The sequence below is a fragment of the Gobio gobio genome (assembly GCF_949357685.1).
Source record: "Gobio gobio genome assembly, chromosome: 9".
In the NCBI taxonomy this organism is placed as follows: Eukaryota; Metazoa; Chordata; class Actinopteri; order Cypriniformes; family Gobionidae; genus Gobio; species Gobio gobio.
Window position 1 is genome coordinate 4,131,126 of NC_137115.1, and position 25,000 is coordinate 4,156,125.

The window sequence follows — 25,000 nt, forward strand, 5'->3', positions numbered from 1 at the left end:
ATGTGGCAGGGACTGAGAACCATCTGTGCTTTTGGAACTAAATCCTCTGCAGAGGTGAGAGCTGATCCGTTGCTGGTGAACGAGCTAAACTCTTTCTACGCTCGCTTTGATGGTAATCGCGGCAGCGCGACTCCGGCGAGTGACGCGTCAGAGAGAGTCCCTCAGAGCAGCAACGGTCACGTGATCTCTGTCTCGGAGGACGAGGTTCGGAGGGCACTCAAACGTGTGGATGTCAGGAAAGCTGCTGGGCCGGATGGTATTTCAGGTCGTGTTCTGCGGTCCTGTGCTGATCAGCTCGCAGGGCTCTTTACATCCATATTCAACGAGTCCCTTGCTACATCTGTTGTCCCCACCTCCTTCAAACGATCCTCTATCATCCCTGTACCTAAGATCAGTAAACCCTCTTGCCTAAATGACTATCGTCCAGTGGCTCTCACATCTTTAGTCATGAAGGTCTTTGAGAGACTTATTAAAAACAACATTTGCTCCTCCATTCCTGACACTTTGGACCCTCTTCAGTTTGCCTATCGTCCCAATAGATCGACTGAAGATGCCATTTCTCACGTCCTTCACTCCTGCCTCACTCACATCGACAGCAAAAGTGGGAACTATGTCAGGCTGCTATTTATTGACTATAGCTCAGCCTTTAACACCATAGTTCCCATTAAGCTAACACACAAACTCCTGGATCTAGGCCTGAATTCTTCTCTCTGCCTCTGGATTGAAGATTTCCTCACTGGCAGACCCCAGGCGGTGAGAGTAGGCCAGTTCACCTCCACCTCCATCACCCTGAGTGTTGGAGCTCCACAGGGCTGTGTGCTGAGTCCCCTGCTCTACTCTCTCTACACCCATGACTGTTTGTCCACACACAGCTCCACCTCTATCATCAAGTTTGCTGATGATACTGTTGTCCTGGGTCTCATCTCCAACAACAATGAGACGGCATACTTGGACGAAGTGGAGCAACTGACATCATGGTGCCAGGACAACTGTCTCTCTCTGAATGTTAACAAGACCAAAGAACTGATTGTGGACTTCAGGAAGAGACAGCATCGGTCATACTCCCCTCTCATGATCAGCGGGACACCGGTAGAGAGAGTGAGCAGCTTCAAATACCTGGGTGTGAACATCTCCGAGGATCTGACCTGGACTACACACATCCAGACACAGGTGAAAAAAGCCAGGCAAAGACTGTACCACCTGCGCCAGCTGAGGAAATTCAGGGTTTCACCAGCCATCCTGAAAACTTTCTATCGAGGGGCGATAGAAAGTGTCCTGACTCAGTGCATCACAGCGTGGTACGGGAACAGCACCAGTCATGATGGCAAAGCCCTGCAAAGAGTGGTGCGCTTATCCGAGCGCATCTCAGGCTCAGCTCTCCCGTCTCTGCAGGACATCTACACCAAACGCTGCAGAGGTAGAGCTACTAAAATCATCAGAGACATTAATCACCCTGCAAACTCTCACTTCACCCTGCTGCCATCTGGTAAGCGCTTCCGTAGCCTGATGGCAAAGACTGAAAGACTCAGGAGGAGTTTCTTCCCCCAGGCCATCAGACTCCTGAACTCAGTCACGTGACTTCACTTCACCCCCGCACACACATAAACATCCAGTTTAAACATTAACATCCACATACTGCCATTGCACTGCACTTTACGTTCCTATTGTTACTGCGTAACAACCTGTAATAAACCTTGCACATTATACTTCTTTATATATACATATATATATATTTATGTTAACCACTTATTTCTAAGTCTACAGTTTATCTCACTTATCATATCCACTTATTTTTTTATATTTTTATATTTTAATTTTTATATTTTTATTTTTATCTTATTTCCTATTTTTATCTTTTACTTGATTTATTTATAATTCTACTTATGTTAATACTTTTTATTCTAATTTTATTCTATTTCTATTTTAATTTCTTGTAACTGTTATTTGCACTGTCCATGGAGCGGACCTGTTTACATTTCACTGCCAGTTGTATATTGTGTATATAACTGTGTATGTGACAAATAAAACTCTTGAATCTTGAATCTTGAATCTTGAAAACTTCCTGTCGACTTTAAATGAGAGCTGAATTTTTATATCAATAATCGGACATACGGTTGGATCCGAAAGTGTGAGACTGCTAGAGAAATGTTTGTTTTAAAAAGCAATAATCAATTTTCAATCAGGTTACATTATCAATATTGGAGTGATAATTGCAATTAAAAATGAATATGCTAAGTATTTACTCATTTGACCTTTTATGCAAAGAGTGGTCACACATTTTCTCATTCGATTAGTGACCTAGAAATTCATTTTCGCCATTTGTTTTACATTTTTTCAAATTCCAAACACTTAAAATGATTAAATTCGATTTTGAATCCCAGATTTCCGTTGTGGTCACCACTGTATTTATAATAATGGAAATATTAAGTGCAAGCTTTGATTTGATCAGGATTTGCTTAGATTGTGAAAACTGTTCTTTATGCCGTTATCGGAGTGGAAGGGTCGGAAAATAATAATAGTAACATTAGAAATGTGACTTGATTTGATGTTGCTGGATCTTGGAGGTTTGTTTTGGTTCCTTCTCTTCCTCTCTCTGCTGCGTTGAGTTTGTTTGCTGTCGTTTTAAGGAGCTCTTCTGCATTCAGTTTGTTTGACAGAAGTGTTTGGATCTAGAGATTGCGCTAGAGAGATTGCAGATGAATACTGCAAAAACAACCATGGAGAGACGCAACTCTCTTTCTCTCTCTCTCTCTATCTCTCTCTATCTCTCTCTCTCTCTCTCTCTCTCTCTCTCTCTCTCTCTCTCTATCTATCTCTCTCTCATGGTACATTTATTTTCATTTTTTTAAGGCATGGGTCTGATCCAAGCTTTCCAAACGTATTAATACAGTACAGAAATATGATATGGAAGGCATGCTGAGGTCACTAATGAAACAAAAGAGTTGCTTTTTATAGAAACTCTCCATTTTGAGAGACTCGTAACTGGGTTGTTTACAACATCCATTCAAAGACACACTATTTCAATGTGTCTTTCATCAAAAGATTATTGAGCTGTTTTTCATGTTGACGAGTGATGGATGAAGTCATTGACTCTCTCTCTCTCTCTCTCTCTCTCTCTCTCTCTCTCTCTCTCTCTTTCTCTGCTTTCCCCCGTCAGTCTTGTGTCCGATGTTGTGTAAGAACGGAGGAGTGTGCATACAGAAGGATCAATGTCTCTGCCCGCCCAACTTCACCGGGAAGTTCTGCCACATCCCCATCAGCACCGCCGCCTTCACCAATGACATCGAGAAACCAGCGGCGAGTGCTGTCGATTCAGCCAATCAGCCGATGACGTCTGAGTACATTCTGCCTCTGCAGACGCCTGAGCAGATCAACACCAATGGTGAGTTCACTTTTTGGAAGGCATGTTGTCACACAATGGGGGCCGGGTGTTTATTAAAGGGCACATCGGATGTAAGATAAGATGTCCCCAGAGTGTGTATGTGAAGTTTTAGCTCAAAATACCCCACAGAACATTTATTATAGCATGTTAAAGAGCACCTATTATGGCATTTAAAATGTTCCAAATATTGTTTTAGAAGTCCCCAACAACAGTTTTGCATGCATGCAATGACAAAAAAGACTTTAGTTTTCTTATAATATGCATTTATTTTTACCTGTTTTGACAGCGATTCTCAAATGATTCCTTTAGTGATTCACTTTTCAAAACCCCGCCTTTACGTGACGCTAATCTGCGCTGATTGGTCCGATGACCCAGTCAGTTGTGATTGGTATAGTCTGTGCAGATATTCTCGGAAACGGAACGCCCATCAAAGTCTTATAGTGAGAGTAATTTGTTAATATGTGTCAGGAGTTATGAATATGAAAACCGCGTCTGTACCGTTTGATTGTGATATGAGCCTCAGCTGATCTCATTCATAAAAAAACTCCTCTATTCTCCTCACGAAGACTCGCGACAAATCCACATCCCTCAGGGCTTTTAGTTCAAAAGTGTGCAGATGAGGAGACATATTGATAGATTCTCATATGTCTGTGTCAAATTTCTAAACAGAGGAGTATTTTTTATTCAATACTTCCTCAAAATGCACAGATGTAGCCTAATCATGAGCGATTGAGTCTCTTATGTGTTGTTTTCAGTTCATCCTGGCAGCCGGAGGGCGCTCTGTGCACATGTAGTCCATATATGGCACAGACAGACGAAGAAGAACCATGTGCCATAATAGAAGTCCATAATAAAAGCTTCCTGAGATCGCGAAACATGCAAATAGAGACATTTGACGACTAATAAACACTCAATGGCGACGAGGTATGGTTTGTCTTCAAGCCACTTAGTCTTCAAATGCTCATCCTTGGGCAGATGAAAAAAGTTTGCTTTTGAGTCGCACTTCAGAACACAGCGTCTCGTGGCCATGATGTTTTCTAGTTTTCACTGGCGTCTTGGAGCGGAATAAGTGGGCGTATCGTATTCAAATAACTTGACAAGTTGATGTCATCTAGTCAGAGAAAAATCTTTGGTCTTCTAACGATTCTTAAAAATGACTCAGAGTCGACTCTTACTTTTGAAAGAAAATAACTATATATACGGTGCACTGTCATATTTCAAACTATGCAGGATGTTTTTGTTCACTTAGATCTATGTTACACACTACATGAAAGGTAAATTTCAAAATTCCATGATAGGTGCTCTTTAAAATGTGCCATTTTGTGTGTGTCCCTTTAAATGCAAATGAGCTGTTGCTCCCGGCTCCCTTTCAAGAAGTGGGAGGAGCTTCAAGAGCTCATGCAATAACAAAACAGGACAATCTCACGCACTGAATATGTCAGGAACTGTGAGTAGCTCTGTTCAGTCCACTTTAAAGGCAATTTGAGGGACATATTTGAAATTCCATTCTTAAGTACTACCTAAAGCACAAAGACATTTCTACAAAACATCTGCATTTAAAATTATGCAAACAATTGTGAAGGTTGTGCAATGGCTTTGCCCCAGTGTAATCGACTGAGACATTCACATTGCTGAGAATAAATAAGCTCATTCCTAGCATTAGGATCCTTTAGAAGATGATGTTATTTTTAGTCTGTTCGTCTCTCCTCGTCATCTCACTAACACTCCAGTGGGCGGGGCCAAAGTTGTGATGATGAAGTAGGCGTTGATCTTCTTCTGCAGAGGCGGTCTTTCACCAATTGGCTCATTCCACAACGAGTTCTTCTCTGGGATTGGTTACAATAAAAGCTGATTCTGGACTATCAAGGAGGTTTTCAGGATATTCTTATAGTATGATGACCTCTTATATGCCTTTTATGTATATAAATTGTGAAGGTTGTGCAATGGCTTTGCCCTTGTGAAAAGAAGTGTGCTTATTTTTTATTGAATGGGCACTTGTTGTGTACTTCAAATCTTAAAAAGCATATAAAAAAAACTATACTTGCAGACAATGTAATGATATGAAGGCCATTTAAAGAGAGTACACATTCATGACTGTTTTTAACACACTTAAGTACGCTTTTAAAAAGTGCACTTTGTAATAATGTTCAATTAAAAGTTTTTTTGTTGAAAGTACATTTTAAATTATTGTTTTAATGATCTTTGGTCATGCAGAAGTACACTTATTTTGAAGTGTTATTTGATATTACATTTAAAGTTAATATATTTTCCTTAATTGCAACTTTATAATTACGAATGTGTAATTACAGATATATTTAAATATATGAAATACAAGTTCCAATAGAAACAATAAAGTATATTTTAGTGTATCATAAATGCTGGAAGTAGAAGTAATTATGAAATTACACATAAAAATGTACTACTTAAGTAGGTCAATACACTCTTAAGTTCAACTAATTGCATTCAATTTAAATTTAAACTCTAATACATTTTTTATTTAAAGGTGCAGTGTGTAGTATCTATCGACAGAAATGCAATATTATATACATAACTATGTTCTCAGTGGAGTATAAAGACCTTACATAATGAACCGTTATATTTTATTATCTTAGAATGAGCCATTTCTATCTACACACACACCCTTACAGTGAAGCCGCCATTTTGTGCCGCCACGTTTCCACAGTGGCCCTAAAGGTGTCCTGTGTCGGCCACCGTAGCTTCTCTATGTGCTTCGAAAAGGAGGGGGGGTGAACGATGGGCAGTTGCAATTCACAACCTCACCACTAGATGCCGCTAAAATCTACACTGCACTTTTAAGTGAAAATAACATGCATTTAAGTGTTTTCTTTTTAATTTTGGATTTTGAGATGATTTGATGGTATTTTTTAATATTTCTGCAATAATTATGGTCTATTTTTGCCATTGAAATTTTTTTTTTTTTTAATTTGTAATTAATTATAATTTTTTTTTAATTATTGCAGTATTTCAGGTTAAAATAGAGACTAGGCCTTCAAAATATTTTTTTTTGAAGGCAGATTAGCCCTCTTTTGGAATTATTTAAGAAATCATGCAACCATGGATGTAACCACTAGAGGTCTCTATGGAGAATTCCCTAGTTCTGTTTTGAACACATTTAATGATTTTTTTGCAGATGAATTTTGCAGATTTCCCATTCATTTCCTATGGTGGTCATTTTTGACCGAAGAGCACAAGTGGGAGTATTTTTTTTACGACCAATTAGCATGCTCGAATCATGCCCTCAATATTTTGGTGTGTTTAACATACCTAATGCTAGAAAAGTCACCTAGTTTCATATTTTTCTGATGAAGCTGTGATTTAAAAAAATTCAAAATATGGTTCATAGGCTCAGTTTTTCATAGGTGTGTGTGTGTATAAGTGTGTATAAGTGTGCGTGTGTGTGTGAGTGGATGAGTCAATATCACACTCTTGATGTTTAAGAGTGTCACCCCTTTACTGATGTGTACTTTTTTTCAGCATTGTGGCCGATTTGTAGATTGTTCACACAAATATTCAGAGAATTTTTGTGTTTTTGCTGATTTCCCATTCATTTCCTATGGTCGGTCATTTATGACCGAAGACAATGAACACTACTTTTTTTTTTACGACCAATTAGCATGCTCGAATCATGACCCCAATTTTTTTGTGTGTTTTCATACCTAATGCTAGAAAAGTCACCAAGTTTCATATCATTCTGATGAAGCAGTGATTTTTAACATTTCAAAACCTGACCGAAGAGCACCTGAGGGTTAAAGTATGCTAAAGTGCACTTCTTTTTGCCAATTTATGTATAAATAGACCTTATTTTAACAAGCACACCCTGTTTCATTAAAACTTTTACAATATTGCTGCACATGTTGAACTTTATTTACACAATGAAATGCATTACGGAGTCAAGACTCAAAGAATGACAACATTAAAATAAGCTTTTCAGATAGTCATGGAGGGTAATATGTGCTTTGGCACTGTGGTCTGTTGTGTAACTCATGACTGTTGTGATGGTGAAAAATGACTGTGTCACAGACTGGCGACATTTATTTTCTGTGTTCATTTGGCTGCAGCTCTCGGTTTGGATGCCATCCATAAATGGCAGCCTCTGCCTTTTCATTTCTAGAGTCCTGTGATGAACTGAAGCAGATTCATCATGCAGATGTGTCAGTCACACCTGGAATATCTGAGCATGGCATTGAATACATGATGTGTCACGACATCAAGACTGATTTTGTGTGGGTTTGTCGTACTGGGAGGCCAAATGACATCAAGGACACATGAGTTTTACCCTGAAAGGTGCTCTGGGCCTTTACTAAGACATGATGGCATTTTAATATATATGTGTTGGCATTTTGCCTCTTTATTAGACAGAGGTAATGGAGAGTGACGGGGAAAGAGGGGGTCAGGACATGACGTCTCATGCCAGAAATGAGCCTGCATCAGTCATGGGCACCTCGAGTTCTTGCTCTTTGCAGTTTAATTGTAGAGTAACTCAACAAAACGAATAACACATAATGATTGTGTTGGGTTGAGTTTAGTCTGTTGTTTAGTGAGAGTGTTGTAGTGAGCGATTTCATCAAGGTCTGCATGACAATAACTGACGAGACACATTTTACACACAACCCTTGTGAAAAATAAATGTGCACTTGTGTACTTTAAATATAGAAAGTGTATATATTTAAAGAACTGCACTTGCAGATAATATCAAATAATGAAGTAAAAGACCACTTAAATGCTCTTGAATGTACTAAATTGCAACAACAAATATATTTAAATATTTTTTATAGAAATGATATTAAATTATATTTTAGTTTACCATACATTATTTAACTATAATTCAAAGACAATACAAGTAATTATGAAATTATAAAGATGTACTTAAGTCCAACTTTAAGTGTAAACGCCCACTGCTGTGATTGGCTGCTGTGAGACTTCAGTGTAAACGCCCACTGCTGTGATTGGCTGCTGTGAGACTTCAGTGTAAACGCCCACTGCTGTGATTGGCTGCTGTGATACTTCAGTGTAAACGCCCACTGCTGTGATTGGCTGCTGTGATACTTCAGTGTAAACGCCCACTGCTGTGATTGGCTGCTGTGATACTTCAGTGTAAACGCCCACTGCTGTGATTGGCTGCTTTGATACTTCAGTGTAAACGCCCACTGCTGTGATTGGCTGCTGTAAGAATTCAGTGTAAACGCCCACTGCTGTGATTGGCTGCTGTGATACTTCAGTGTAAACGCCCTCTGCTGTGATTGGCTGCTGTGAGAATTCAGTGTAAACGCCCTCTGCTGTGATTGGCTGCTGTGAGAATTCAGTGTAAACGCCCACTGCTGTGATTGGCTGCTGTGATACTTCAGTGTAAACGCCCATTACTGTGATTGGCTGGGAGGAACGTTTAGCACGTTTTTACTATTACAGCTCTTAAAGTAAACATGAAAAGTGTTGATAATAGCATTATATTTATATCTATGGCATTATATTCAGATCGTGGCATGAAAGGTTGCAGTGATAATCATTGTAGCCAATCACATGTTGAGCTCATGAATGCAGGATCTCATCATTGTAACTCGATTTCTGCACACTAATGAATGCTTTCATCATAACTAACAGTGCAAACACACTGTAAATAAGAGATTTGTTGATTATAACGGGAGTTTTGGTGCGAGTCCAGACCTCAGTCACTGATAAACTCACACTGTTTGATTGACAGCTGAGATTGTAAAGAGAGCGTTTATTGATCGATTTCTATATATAATTGAATCTCAGTTTAAATAACAGATTATTTTCATCTAATAAGAGAAACGATGTGACAAAGAGACACAGAACATCTGACTGTACATGAATCATACCAGAAATCACTGGTCTCAGATCAGGCATTAGAGTGAACACGGTTTCGCTCATGTTGTGGCTGTCGAGTCCATATCGTAAAAGTCTGTTTGCAAAGCCTGCGCCGAAATTGCGACTGATTTCCCAAAGAATCCACAGTGAAATGTGCCAAACACAAGTAAATAATGCTCGACTGAGACATTCATATTGCTGAGAATAAATAAGGACATTTCTAGCATTAGGATCCTTTAGAAGATGATGTTATTTTTAGTCTGTTCGTCTCTCCTCGTCATCTCACTAACACTCCAGTGGGCGGGGCCTAAGTTATGATGATGAAGTAGGCGTTGATCTTCTTCTGCAGAGGCGGTCTTTCACCGATTGGCTCATTCCACAACGAGTTCTTCTCTGGGATTGGTTACAATAAAAGCTGATTTTGGACTAACAAGGACGTTTTCAGGATATTTTCTTGTAGTATGATGACCTCTTATATGTCAACAGCTCAAGGAAAATTTAATTCTCAGTTCATGAAGTTTTTTAAAAGTATGCTAAAATGTACTTCTTTTTCACCAGACGAACTAAAAACACTCGCAGGAACTATCCCTCGTTTCAACTGTTAAATGTGAGCAAGCACCAATCCCTCAATTGCTAAAGAGTTCAGCACATGCTAGTTCAGTGTCTTTTTTTTACTCCGCTTTGTGTCATGCTAAAGAACCCGTGTTTGTCAAATGTCTACACTTTTGAACTGTGGCATTTCCCATTATAATCTGAATCTGACGCCGCCACTCAGTGACACAACACAGACTCTGCTGATGTAACACTGTGTGTTTACTTTTTAATTTGGGTTTATTTAATCAGGCTGTAACGATAAATGAGTTTCCATCTGTCGTTTCATGGGGGAGTGTCAGGTGAGGTCATTTTTTTGGCAGGGAGAAAAATGAACAAGCGCCACCTCTGTAGCCGTCCAGAACCTTCTGCACAGGATCTCTGCACGCAACGCTGATAAGACATGATGGACTTGGGGCATGCTCAAGAAAGACAATGTGAATTTTTCAGGTCTCTTACAATAGATTTACATGCATGAAAGGTCAAAAAAAGACTTTAATATTCTAATAATACATTTACATTTATCAGACGCTTTTATCCAAAGCGACTTACAGTGCCCTTATTACAGGGACAATCCCCTGGAGCAACATGGAGTAAAGTGTCTTGCTCAAGGACACACTGGTGGTGACCGCTGGGATCAAACCAGCAACCTTCTGCATATCAGTTCCATGGTTTAACCCACTGGACCACCATCTCATAATAATAATCATTGCAGCATCAGCTCTTTTCTCTCAGGCCCCATTTACACTGCATGGTTCAAGTGACCCAATTCTGATTTTTCTCTCTCATGTGCCACAGATCGGATATGACATGTGAACATGTAAGCAAGAAAAAAATGAATTCTGACATCCTCAGATCAGATGTGGTAATAAATCCGATATGATTCGGATACATGCATTTGCGTCTGTAAGCAGTCAAATCGGATATTCCCCAGTAAATGCGAATCGTACGTCATTGAAAAAGAGACGGAGGCGAATGACGTCAACTCAGGTGGACACGAACTGCGATCACTCTTTTTTCTCCGCCTTATGCTGCGTTCACACCAAACGCAAATAGAGCGTCAAAATCACGTCTACTGCGTCTAGTTTGACGCGTGAACATTTTGAATCCATTCGCGCGTCTGCGGCAAATTGGATGCGTGTAGAAATCGAGCGTTTGAAGCGAAATAGACTCGCGTTCAAGGCGCTCCAGGAGAAATATGTCATAAAACACCACTCTGCCTCTTTTCATTTTCATTAAAAATATATATTAAACATTAATAGCCACACAAATGTGGTCCAGGCAACTCCTACATTATCTTCACTGCATGTATATTTAAATATCCTAAAAAATAAAGTTATGAAACTTCTCTTTGCCCTCAGTCAAAACGACTTGGCAGACAACAAATTATACATTCATGACACAAAGATCGCCCGTCAGATCCACACAAGACGAACCACTACAGGACATCAGAGCCAGTGGCAGACGGCAGAAGGACTGGCTGAGGAAAGGCTGCTCTCGCCGGGGTTAATGAGCGCTGAGCGCCGCTGATCGCCTGGATCTCACAACTCCACAAACACAAGATACATTTTTTTAAACAGGCGCTCTCTTTATAAATAAACCACAGATTTGAGCTTTAAACAACTACATTCTCACCTGAAAAAGTCTTAAAACTACATTTTGTGACACAATAGTAGTATTTTTAAATTATGCAGGGTTTCTCATCACGTCACTTTATCACGTGACAGCAGCGAGCAGGCTCCTGATTGGTTAACGCGGAGACATCTGTCTGACTCGCAAGTCGCAAAGATGGAGAATGACTGGAGTGACGCCAGTAGCTTTGCAACAGAGGAGCGCTCATTCTCCTACCTTCACCTGAAGTGGAGGAGGGTGAATTGTCTGTAGACACAGACCCAGAGCCTTATCAATGCGAGCCATTGGCTCAAACTGCGTTAACTCCCAATGCTGACGATGCTAGCGAAGCAGCGCAAGAGAGAATGAACAGTCAAATCCTTATACTGAATGCCACTAAAAATAGATCAGAGACATGCAATGTATTTTCATTCAAATGAACTGAATCAATAGGCAGTGCAGGAGCAATAAGTTCAAACCTAATAGCCTGTTATAAACAGATTTCCTCAAATAAAAGTTAGACTATATACGCCAGCACTTTACGGTATTGTTGTCGTTACCGCGGCAACCACTTGCGTGTCAGGGTTTGAAAGCGCGTCTCATGTATGAAAATGATCTGTACACATGACGGGCGGCAATAATATCGCAAGAGAAGCCTGACGTGTGCTGAAATGCATTATTTAACCGTATTTTCTTCATTACAATGTTAAAGCAAGTGTCAAGTAAGTTTCATTCATAATGTTTCTACTTCATGTAACATGACAGTTCATACTGGAGTGAAGCCGTTCTCATCATGTGATTGGGGAAAAAATTAGGGCGTGGTGAGCTCGTGCCAGGGGCGCGGATAGTGAGCCGTTGGAGGTAACCATCATACGCCACGATGTACCACAACGTCCAGTAGGAAAATTCAACTGCAGTAGCCACCATTCAACCTTAAGAGGGCAGCACTCAGACGGTTTTACACCATATGTTATAGAATTAAAACACTTTATACCCAAATGTCGAAACATTTACTCGACTCAATGAACAGCATCAATAAAGCCCCAGTATTACAGATCATTAACTAAAAAGAGTTGGTTTAGTTACCCTTTAAAAATAGTGCGGAAAGCAAAACATTGAATAATCATTTCGTCTGCATCCAAAGCGTCCATTGCATATCGTGCCATTTTACTTCCTTTTCCGGGTCAGAACGTCTTGGGCTGTTTCGCCAGTGTATAGTGTAAATGCAAATATCGGATATGGATACGCTTTTAAACGATGATGTAAGCGGGTCGTCAAAGAAATCATATATAGTCACCAAATCGGAATTGTGCATCAAGACCTTCGATGTAAGGGTGCTTTCACACCGGCCTCATTTAGTTCGGTTGAATCCATGGGTGTCCGAAGCAAAAAAAAATTGGGTGGGTCCTCAGAAACTTTTGAAAACTCCCAAGAACAGTGCGATCTCCGCTTGAAGGGACGAGCGATGCGCGCTCGCTGTTTGCAGTGCATTAGAGCGTTGTTTTCAAGCCGCATCCGCGCTTCATTATAGAAATGTATTGTTTGCATATTGTGGTGTATACAAACAATGTAATAGATTATGGCCAGGGACAAAACCAGCCGTTTAGGAAATACACCATGGCCAATGAGTGATGTGGATGTTGTCATGTGACTGCATTTTGGTTTGTTTCAACTGGTTCGGACCAAAGCAATCAGTGTGGTGTGAAAAAGCAGAAAAATTCGGAGAACACGTAAATGGAACTATGGAAGGATATCGCGGACAATTTTCAAAAGGAATTGCAAATGGTATTTGCAATTGCGTTTTCAATTTGTGGACGCATAATATGTGACACAATCCAAACGCAATTGCAAATCGCGCATTACCATTTGCATTTTCGTTTAGGCAAACGCACAATGACTGCCAAATTTCAAATGGAAAAGCAAAGTCTGTTTGCAATTGCATTTCCAATGTCTTGCAAGTTATGACCCTGCCATTTTGGAATAGCAATAGAAAATCACCTATTTGCTCTTTCATTTCCTTCGTGTCCTGCCACAACCTGCACAAAATTCAAATGGAATCGCAATCCTCTTTGCGTTTGCATTTCCGATGCCTAACACAAGGTGTGTTCGACATCGGCTGCGGCTGGATGCAACTGATCGGCGAGAGTAGCAGGCGGGGAGGAGCTGCAAACACAGACGTGAAGTCGGACACTTTCTGCTTCCCGCAGTGACGCTCGCGCTGTGTTTGCACACTTTATCAGCTGAAGTGAAATAAATGCAATATTTGGCAATACACAGATGTTTCAGAGACATTATTGTCATGTTATACTTTATGCACTGCTTAATACAGCGTGTGTTTGTACAAGAATAAAGTTCAACATATAAGCCTACACTATCAATGAAGTGGGGTCTACGTTTTTTATCAGTTTTATTTTGATAAACATGACAATATAACACTGCGCCTACATGAAAGTAGGTTTTACTGTTATAAAAAACAGATTTGTGAGCATTAGTGGAACTGAAGGTTTTAGAATAAACACGAAACACACGTGATCGCTGTCATGCGGTGAATCTGGCCAATCGTGGAACGGCTGTGTCGTCATCAGAGCCCGTGCAGCCTCGAGCAGCTGCTTTGGAGAAACTGCACCGGCTGTATTCGCCGGCTGCTCTCGAATCGCTCTCGCGGCACTTTGTTGACATACATCACTGTCACGTGGCGTCGGCGCTGCCTCAAGTCGGACAAAATTTCTAACCGGCATGCACTGCTTCAAGTCAGCCGCCGATCGGTCTGCGCATCGCTGGGTGAAGTCGAACAAGCCTACAGTCAACTGTCAATCAGGCTTGAGGGCGGGGTTTATTGATGTAGTCGGAAAGTAGGCCACGCCCTCAAGTGGTGGAAAACGGGGGATTTGGCTATTTTTGTAATAAAAAACAAGTTTAAACTCTTTAGTTCAAACAAAGTCAAAATGCAGAACTGATTGTATGTTCACCTGCAACCAGACAAAAAAACAGCAAATAAGAAGTGACATGACTGCATTCGGTAGGCTATATCAGACGAATATCATCATATTGCACCCGACACAGTAAATTATGAGTTAAAATCAGAAAATCTATAGAAACTTGACATGATGTGAGTTGTGTGTTGTCCATACGATTCTGTGCTCAAGAGCCAAGCGATCAAAAAAGAAAAGAAAACTACATTAGTGACATTCAATCGCAGTTCATGTTCGTTTCGTAGCCTACCTCCTCTGATGATCTGATTTTCTTCTTCATTTCATTTTATTCAACATTATTATTTTCATCATATGTAGCCTATTCCTATTCATTGAACTATATTTGTATCTTTATTTTGACATTTAACAGATTTGACAGAACAGCTCAACAACCTGGATTCACACAAATTTTCACGCACCTGCAGCGTTTCTGACAACAGAGAAAAACTGAAATAATATATAATAAAGTAATATAAATAAAAAGCATAAAATAAATAAATACTAAATAGCCTATTTCTCACTTATTCTAAATAATTAATACATTAAGATGACAAAACGAAAAACTACTAAATCAGATTGAATCTTATAAAGAACCGGCATTTTTTTCTCATCAGATTAATTTAAAATTTTTCACTTTGAGGTCCGGTTATAAATGTATGTGTGTGCAGTGCACGCACACAGTGCTTACATCTACTGTGTTTATGTGAATACTCGACTTGGTATTTTGATATAGCCTATTTCTGTGTTTATTTGGCCGTTTGGGCACGCTTGTCCGTGTTGCGCTAGGAACACGCGCACAGCATCCTGTCAGTAATTCAGTTGTCTTTCGTGACTTATCACGCTTTTATTATTTATTTTCGTCAACTGAAATCTACACGGATTATCATAAATACAACACATTTATTTATCACAAGGATCTCCGCGGCAAAACCGAAAGTACCAGCTGGTGAAATCTTTCAAAATGTCTTTTTGCCCCAGGTTCAATAAAAGGATAGGCCTATTTTAAAAGATTATAGGCCTATATTATATATTAAACTGATTTTTAAACCGAATTTAGCATATTTTGCTTTAACCATGCAGCAAAAAAATTAAATAAAAATTTCAAACCTTAAAAAAAAAAAAAATATATATATATATATATATATATATACACATTTTAAACCGTTTAACTGTATATTAATCTGTCAAAATTCTTACTTTTGGTCAACGGTTAAAGCATCCCTATCTTAATTGCTTCTTGACAATTTGCTTGCAACCAGAGCAGTCTTCTTTTGGTTTCTTTTTGTTTGGTTGGCAGGTGATAAATAGTCTATTTCCAGGTATTTGGCTTTGTTTGAAGTGCAAAAAACTACACAGTAGTTTTATGACTTTTTTTGTTGTTTTTGCTAAATAGACACATTGGATATTTCTCCCCATGTTCTTAGGAATGAATAATGATGAAAAAGTCCTTGGTTTTCCACCACTTGAGGGCGTGGCCTACTTTCCGACTACATCAATAAACCCCGCCCTCAAGCCTGATTGACAGTTGACTGTGTTAGGCATCGGAAATGCAAACGCAAAGAGGATTGCGATTCCATTTGAATTTTGTGCAGGTTGTGGCAGGACACGGAGGAAATAAAAGAGCAAATAGGTGATTTTCTATTGCTATTCCAAAATGGCAGGGTCATAACTTGCAAGACATTGGAAATGCAATTGCAAACAGACTTTGCTTTTCCATTTGAAATTTGGCAGTCATTGTGCGTTTGCGTAAACGAAAATGCAAATGGTAATGCGCGATTTGCAATTGCGTTTGGATTGTGTCACATATTATGCGTCCACAAATTGAAAACGCAATTGCAAATACCATTTGCAATTCCTTTTGAAAATTGTCCGCGATATCCTTCCATATGGAACAGGCTAGCAAGTGCGCGTCAGCCTCATTACATCAGTGAAACGGTCCGTTAGCCATCAATAATGTCATTTGTATAATATCAATACGGTTGTAATTTGTACTGGCATTTAAAAGTTAAACTTTACTTATATTTACTACGGTTATAACAAATGTTTGGTAACGGAAATACTTACACTTGAAAGCATATTGCCCCGTTAACGCTCCGACTCCGCCAACGTCCGATATTTTGTATTTTTTTAACAAGATAGCAAAGCTGTGCGCATAGGATTGTGGGTGATTTGAGAGCGCTAAGTGCGCGAAGGCTACTCGTATGCATCCTTTCCTGTATATGGCATATTTTTCGAACGAAGGACTCAGACCTTGGTTGAAATTCCGAGGATCCTCAACATTGGAACAGCCCTTCAACGGACGTCGATGACGTAGCATCCTCGGAATTCTGGCTTCAGAGGATCCTACCTTGACATTGAGAAACGCCTTCAGTGTCTCAAACGGTTCAATCAAGGATTCAGCCTCTCTAAACCCCGCATTTGTGAGAGCTGCTCTGCTCTGATTGGTCAGATGGCCCAGTCGGTTGTGATTGGTCGGAAAGCAATCGCTCATTATCCTATCTGAATCTCAGTGATATGAACAGTAATGATGGCGTGGGTTTGACCATCTCAAAAACTCTCTCAAAACTCCCAAACTCTACCAGTCTCAGATACAGCTACAGTGTTTGAGGGCGGGGCAAAGAGACGCTGTTCAGCCAATGGGCTGGCATTATGCAAATGAGTTTAAACATATGTAGGTTCAGCAGGAAGTGTGACTTGTTTTGGGACGTTCAGAATTGATTCTTTCTTTTAGGAGAAATAACTGTGTTTTGTAAAACTGCTGTAAACTACCAACACACTGTGTGGGAAAATGTGTTTTGAGTGCTATCGTGCTTATGCAACTCTTTTTTAGGATGAATACTACACTATTTTTATATTATACATGTGTGATTTTTGCAGGTAAGCAGTGCCAGAGAGGAGGCGTTCGCGTGGTTTTTACATTCAGAAACATCATAATGAATCAGTAATAGGCTACTTTCTGCCTTGGTTTTGAGGCTCTCTGAAAAACGCTCGGATTTGATGGGCGTGCCGCACTGAAGACTTGGAAGTAAACGCCCACGGATATGATTGGATAAGATTTGCATATTTAATGAGCTTCAGCTCCCCTCAGATCATGTGGGGATAGTTTTGATTGTTCCGCACGTGAGCTGGAACCGGCATATTCCTCCCTTCAGATCCTTTTGATCCACTTGAATACAACATGATCCAGACAAAAATCTTTTTTCCAGTATTTTCTGGAATATAGTGGAAACAGCCCGAACTGTCTGAATCTCAGTGATATGAACAGTAATGATGGCGTGGGTTTGACCATCTCAAAAACTCTCTCAAAACTCCCAAACTCTACCAGTCTCAGATACAGCTACAGTGTTTGAGGGCGGGGCAAAGAGACGCTGTTCAGCCAATGGGCTGGCATTATGCAAATGAGTTTAAACATATGTAGGTTCAGCAGGAAGTGTGACTTGTTTTGGGACGTTCAGAATTGATTCTTTCTTTTAGGAGAAATAACTGTGTTTTGTAAAACTGCTGTAAACTACCAACACACTGTGTGGGAAAATGTGTTTTGAGTGCTATCGTGCTTATGCAACTCTTTTTTAGGATGAATACTACACTATTTTTATATTATACATGTGTGATTTTTGCAGGTAAGCAGTGCCAGAGAGGACTAAAAACACTCGTATTATGCAAGCGGTAACTTGGATTCGGCCTATAAGTGCTAAAGACCGTCTGCACTGTTGTGTAACTTTCTGAATCCCAAATTGAACCTGATTTTCCCAGATAGGGTTGGAGAAATGTTCGTCCAAACAAATAAAGCCCTCGTTGCTTTCTCTGTGTTCTGGCCCTTATCACAGAGCCGCTTTCGTATCATCTTTAGACCTCAAATCAACTCGTATAAGACGCAGAGCACTGGAAAGCATTTGGCGAGGAAGGGGTTCACTCGAAGGAGAATTGGACAAGCTTTTTGCCAAGTTTAATCTCTGAAAGGCGGGAGGTAACGGTGACTCAGAGCTAGAACATGTTTCAGGAGAATGAGTCTTCTGTTTGCAGAGATCGTAACTTGGATGCTCTCTCTCTCCCTCTGTTGTTTCTGGAGCATCCGTCTGTTTATGCGAGAAACAGTAAACGCATTAAATCCATACAGCGTTTGTTTCTTTGCTCTGTCCTGAGTGTCATTTCCAGGACTAAAGACATGATCTGTGTCAGGATATTCATTACTGTGTGTTAGGAGTTGTTATAAAGGCTCTTCAGGATGTTTACATGGGATTAAAACCGTCTTGGAAAATGTTTAACATGCCTTTCATATATTGACATCATCAAGTGTATACTTTAAATGTTAAAGGTGTCATGAACTGGCTTTTTTATTTTTTTTATACTGTTGTCTGAGGTCAACTTATGGCGTTCGCGTGGTTTTTACATTCAGAAACATCATAATGAATCAGTAATAGGCTACTTTCTGCCTTGGTTTTGAGGCTCTCTGAAAAACGCTCGGATTTGATGGGCGTGCCGCACTGAAGACTTGGAAGTAAACGCCCACGGATATGATTGGATAAGATTTGCATATTTAATGAGCTTCAGCTCCCCTCAGATCATGTGGGGATAGTTTTGATTGTTCCGCACGTGAGCTGGAACCGGCATATTCCTCCCTTCAGATCCTTTTGATCCACTTGAATACAACATGATCCAGACAAAAATCTTTTTTCCAGTATTTTCTGGAATATAGTGGAAACAGCCCGAACTGTCTGCAGGGTGCTAGAGCACACAGGGCCTGAGTTCCACACTTTAAAAAATGAATTTATAACCAAAAAATCAACAGCTCAGAAAACATATACTCACATGTGTATCACTTTTAGCAGTGGTTTCCGAAACTTCAAAGGGTTTCCTGTAAAATGACACCAGTATTGTGTATTTAGAGACCACTGTATGTGTGTATGGGGAGGGTTTCAATTTGGGTCGGCCAAATCCCAAGTGGTTAAATGCTTTCTGTCGAATAGGCCACTCCAGAGTAACTCACAAGTTTTAGTCTAATTTCTCTGAAGCTTATTTTGATGGACTGTGATGGTTTCTACGCCTCTGGGACTCTTTACTTTTCCATTGATTCTTTTAAAATGATTTTAAAGAAATGTGGCCAGATTTACAGTAGTTTGCTTGAATGAAATATGAGATGTGTGATTTGTAAATATCACTTGTGAGTTTTTTTTATTGAACGTCCTTTTCGAGTAAAACCAAAAAGTGCAGTGTAAAAAATTAGTTGTGAATAAAACAAAGATTATTAGAGTATGTTTACAAGAAAATACTATTTCAGTCTTAAATTTAACTGTTAAAAAAAACTGTTTCAAAGTAAATCCTACACGCTTTAAAAAAAGCTTTTTTTTCAATTAATAGTAAAATTTCATCTAATTGAATTGAATTATTAGGAATGAGGAATTTTAAATGAGAAAAAAAGAGCATTTTGTATAAATCTTAATGGAATGGACCATTTAATTTATGTGATTCGTATTCATCATTTAAAATTTTTTTTTTAAATTTAAGTTTAAGATTTATACAAAATGTTTTATTAAGCTCTAGTTTCTTTGACTCTTAATTTGAAATTCCTAATTCCTAATATGGATAATATGTAATGATTATTCAATTCAGTTTCATGGAATTTTATTATGAATTTAAATATGTAAATCTTGAAAATAGGCTTATTTTTTTGAGTGCACCAGTTTTTCCCCCCAGTGCAATTAATGCATGCAATTAAATTTGCTTTAGCAAGAAAAAGGGGTATGCAAAACTTTCCAAAACTGTTTAAATTGCCATTTCCATCACCAAATAAACACAATACATAATTTATTTAACTTTACATCAAATATCATTTGAATCCAACCCTCTTCACTGACTTTGTATTGCGTGAAGCGCCTCCTTGTCATTTCTCACTTATAACAAAATACAGAACACTGTCTAAAAGCTGCTATGTGACAACCTAAACAACCTAAACAACCCATAAACCAAGCATTCTGCATTAGTTCAGGCAGGCCATTTTGTCGAGCTCCGCTATCAGCTGATCCGATTCCTATGCACTCAATTGACCTATCGGTAAGCCCCGCCCCCCTTAGTTACTGTTGCTAACTCGGACCAACAAACGGAGTTTCTATATCTTACAGTGACAGCTGTCAGTGTGAAAACCTTATCCCAAGATGTTTTTGGACACAGATTGTAGCGTATACCCCATCAGAATGATGGCCAAACTTAACTGATGGTTTATCAAGTTTATTATGTCCTTTTTCACTCCAAAAAAATCATCGTAAGAGCTGAACAAACAAAGCATAAGAAGTGTGCAGTAACGTCTCATTCACAAACTCTCTCTCTCCGTTGCATTACCATTAACATACACAGCAAACTACACAAAAACACTCATACAACTAACAGTAAACACACATATACAGAGCTTATGACTTTTCGCGGGTGCAGTTAATAACTGGTAAACTTTATATCTGCAAAACAACTCTGATAAACTGCGTGCGAGCTCTTCCTTTCACCACCCGGAGACTATAATACCCATCACAATAGGAGTCCTCCTTATAGGACAGATAATGTAGACCTTAAACATATCTCAAATTAAATACATGTACATATAACAAGTTTAATATGGAGAGGCACTGAAATGTAGACCTTCGTGTTTTTGACCTACAGTGTTAAGTTACATGACGTGAGAACAGTTAGTTATTTCGGTTTGTATGTTAGCAGGGACTTTAATCGTAACTTAATGAGAGTTTGACAAACAGAAAATCCTCTCAGGATCCCTGGAGTCAGTGTTACAGTCCCTCAGGCACGACATTTTAGCATTTTTGTAGCATAAACACCATCACACCAATGAGAGCTTCGGATTTTCCAATGTTTCTCTATGGCGCTGAAACCTAAAGATGTCCGAGTTCCGGTCCCAGCGCAACTGATACTCAACTGCTATTGGCTCACCTGCGTTCGAGGGGAGGGGCTTACCGATAGGTCAATTGGTGCTTTTATCTTCTGAATGTCCACAGACTCAAAGCTGCCAGAAGCAGCATCTTAATGATTGTGTCTCTGTCCTCCAGCTTCCCCCATGGTGAAGGTGCGAGTCCAGCATCCTCCAGAGGCCAGTGTGAAGATCCACCAGGTGCTGAAGGTGGGGTACGGCCCATCGGGGCACGAGCGCTCGGAAACCGTCACCTGGTCCGCGGGGCTCTCGGGGGTCCATCATCGCCATCTCCCGGGAGAGAGAGCGGAGGCGCCACCCCCACGGATACAAGCCCAGACCATACGCGGGGACTCAGTCTACACGGACTCATCCGGATTCAAATACTGCTTCAGAGAAGTCCACAACGGACAGGTTAGCTGAAGCCCTTCTGTTTTCACTCTTCATCTCATTCTTTTGAACAATAGAGCATCTGTTTTAGTTCCCGTTGGAACAGGACTAAGCCTCGACTAAGCCTATGCTGGATAGATCGAGAAGGACTTGTTTATGGTAAAACATTATGACTGTCATGTGATCCCGCTGAGCTGCAAACGCAGGGTACTGACAACAGCAATCACCGCTCAGCCTATCAGCTTGAGGAAGTGTTTATTCAAGATTGTTTATCTAGAGAAACGTTCAGTTCTCTTATTACAGAGACAATTCCCCTGGAGCAAAAGAGATTATTCTTACGAGAATGAAAACACATTCATTATTCACACGTATTCTATCTATCTATCTATCTATCTATCTATCTATCTATCTATCTATCTATCTATCTATCTATCTATCTATCTATCTATCTATCTATCTATCTATCTATCTATCTATCTATCTATCTATCTATCTATCTATCTATCTATCTATCTATCTATCTATCTATCTATTCGTCCGTCTGTCTGTCCGTCCGTCCGTCCATCCATCCATCCATCCATCCATCCACCCATCTATCCATCTGTCTGTCTGTCCGTCCATCCATCCATCCACCCATCCATTCGTCCAACCATCTGTCCATCCATCCAACACATACACCCATCCAGCCATCCATCTGTCCGTCCCCCCATCCATCATCCATCCATCCAGCCGTCCATCCATGCATCCATCCATCCATCTGTCCATCCATCCATCAAACACATCCACCCATCCATCCATTCCTCTATCCATTCTTCCAACCATCTGTCCATCCATCCGTCCATCATCATCCATCTGTCCATCATCATCCATCCATCCATCCATCCATGCATCCATCCATCTGTTCATCCATCCGTCCATCCATTCATCCATCCATTCGTTGTCCATCCATCCATCCATCCATCCATCCACCCATCTATCCATTTCTCCATCCATCCATACATCCATCCATCCATCCATTCCTCTATCCATTCTTCCAACCATCCGTCCATCCATCCATCCAACCATCCATCCATCCATGCATCCATCCATCTGTCCATCCATCCATCCATCCATCCATCCAGCCGTGTCCATCCACCCACCCATCCATCCGTCAATGCATCCATCCATCTGTCCATCCACCCACCCATCAATGCATCCATCCATACATCCATCCATCCATCCATCCAGCCGTGTCCATCCATCCCCCCACCCATCCACCCACCCATCCATCCATCAATACATCCATCCATACATCCATCCATCCAGCCGTGTCCATCCACCCACCCATCCACCCACCCATCCATCCATACATCCATCCATCCAGCCGTGTCCATCCACCCACCCATCCATCCATCAATACATCCATTCATGCATCATCCATCTGTCCATCCGTCCATCCATCAATGCATCCATCTATGCATCCACCCACCTATCCATCTGTCCGTCCATCCATCTATCCATCCATTCCTCTATCCATTCTTCCAACCATCATCCATCCATCCATCCATCCATCATCCATCCATCCATCATCCATCCATCCATCCATCCCCCATCCGTCCGCCCATTCGTCCATCCGTCAAAGGTCAACTAAAATATACTTTAATGTAATTTCTATCAAAACTTGTCATGTTTTTAAATATATTTGTAATAATCACACATTTGTAATGATAAAGTTGCAATTTAGTACATTTAAAAAATATATTACCTTTAAGTGAAATATCAAATAGCAAACTATAGTTAAAATTATCATCAAGTACTCTACATGTGCTTTAGTATGCTAGTCAACACATCAACATAAGTGCACTTCTGTAAAGCACGACAAAAGATTATTAAAATGATTTAAAATATACCGTAAAGTAAACGGTTGCGAAAGAGCAGTGCATGCTGGACATCTGGACATTCTGCTAGACCAGATGTCCACGGTTCATTGTTGCAAATAACAACATGCATGCCTTTGGCTCATGAGGGTGAGTAAACGATGTAAGTGTTTTCATTTTTAGGTGAATTAACCAACAACCCTCACATTAGCAGAAACACACCACTTGTTTGAGTAAGAGAATCAGTGAATTATTGTGTGTTTTCTGCCCCATCCCACAGTGCAGTTCTCCAGTACCGGGTCTGCGGAGTCAGGAGATGTGCTGCAGGGGTGTTGGGAAAGCCTGGGGCATTAACGAATGCACACTTTGCCCCGCGCTCTTAGGTGAGTCCTCTGAACATGAGCATCAGTGCTGGCCTGGAGCTTTACAACCATAAACCGTCTGACTGTTTATAGCTGCACAGTTTGTGCTTTGAGCTCAAAGAGGCAACAAAACACAGGTTTGTTCCTGCCTAACTCATAAAATCTGGCACACACACACACTGATATCAGTTCAGCCGGCTAGAAAAAACACACGTCTATCTTGTAAAACAGAAAATTGAGCAGTCGCTGCATGACTTCATGAGGTAAATATAGCTTAGAGAATTCTTTGGCAGACGGCACATTTAAGTCCTGCTACTATTATTATTATTATTATTATTATTGCAACAGTCCAGGTGTCGCCGATAGCCGGCTGGCTAAACATTACAGCATATTTACATTCCTTAACGTCTTGATAAATGCGACAGCCTTTGCTTTCATGTCTTTAATAGAAACTGACTTCAGCAGCACTGTCATTTATTAAAGATAGTGACATAAAATGACATAATCCACTATAATTGAGATACTAAAACATGCATACTGTGGCCTCAATAACAGGGTATACTGTAACACTAATATGGGGTAAGTTGTCACAATGTGCTCCAATAATGTGATTATTTCGAATAACCAGAGTAATCTTTTCACTCCCATTTACATGCATTTTACACAAGATGTGTGTTTATTTCATTATTCACATGCACAGCACAAATGACGAACGCACATACAGTAGGCGTGTTACTGGCCTAGCTCACACGGATTAGTTTTCCTGTTCTTTGGTATCCGGCCTCAGTCATTTTTTCAGTGATACACCTAAAAAAAGTCTCCATTTCAATGTTTTCCACCATCAGTGTAGAGCATTATTGTAACGTAACTGCTCTGAGACACGAAGGCTGAGGATCCAATCGCAGCTTTATTAAAGGGTAATCCACAATCGTAGTCAAAAAACAGGCAAACGGTCCAAACAGGCAAACAAGACAGAAGAGACAGGGAAAAGGGTAATCCGCGGAACGGGCAAGTAATCCAAGAACAAGAGACAAGAAACCAGGGAAAACGCTAGAGCTTAGATCAGGCTCAAAAAAATCAAG

The 25,000-nt window shown here is 40.2% G+C and overlaps 1 protein-coding gene across 3 annotated transcripts in view; it reads left to right on the forward strand.

Annotated features, from left to right (window-relative positions):
* ltbp4 (latent transforming growth factor beta binding protein 4) overlaps positions 1 to 25,000 on the forward strand; it is a 121,842-nt gene that overhangs the window by 22,826 nt on the left and 74,016 nt on the right. For all 3 annotated transcript variants that reach the window (XM_079825954.1, XM_079825956.1, XM_079825955.1), the window contains exons 2-4: positions 3,158 to 3,382; positions 21,450 to 21,724; positions 23,837 to 23,939. In XM_079825954.1, the coding sequence (XP_079682080.1) occupies positions 3,158 to 3,382; positions 21,450 to 21,724; positions 23,837 to 23,939 (603 nt within the window). The remainder of the gene's footprint in view (positions 1 to 3,157; positions 3,383 to 21,449; positions 21,725 to 23,836; positions 23,940 to 25,000) is intronic.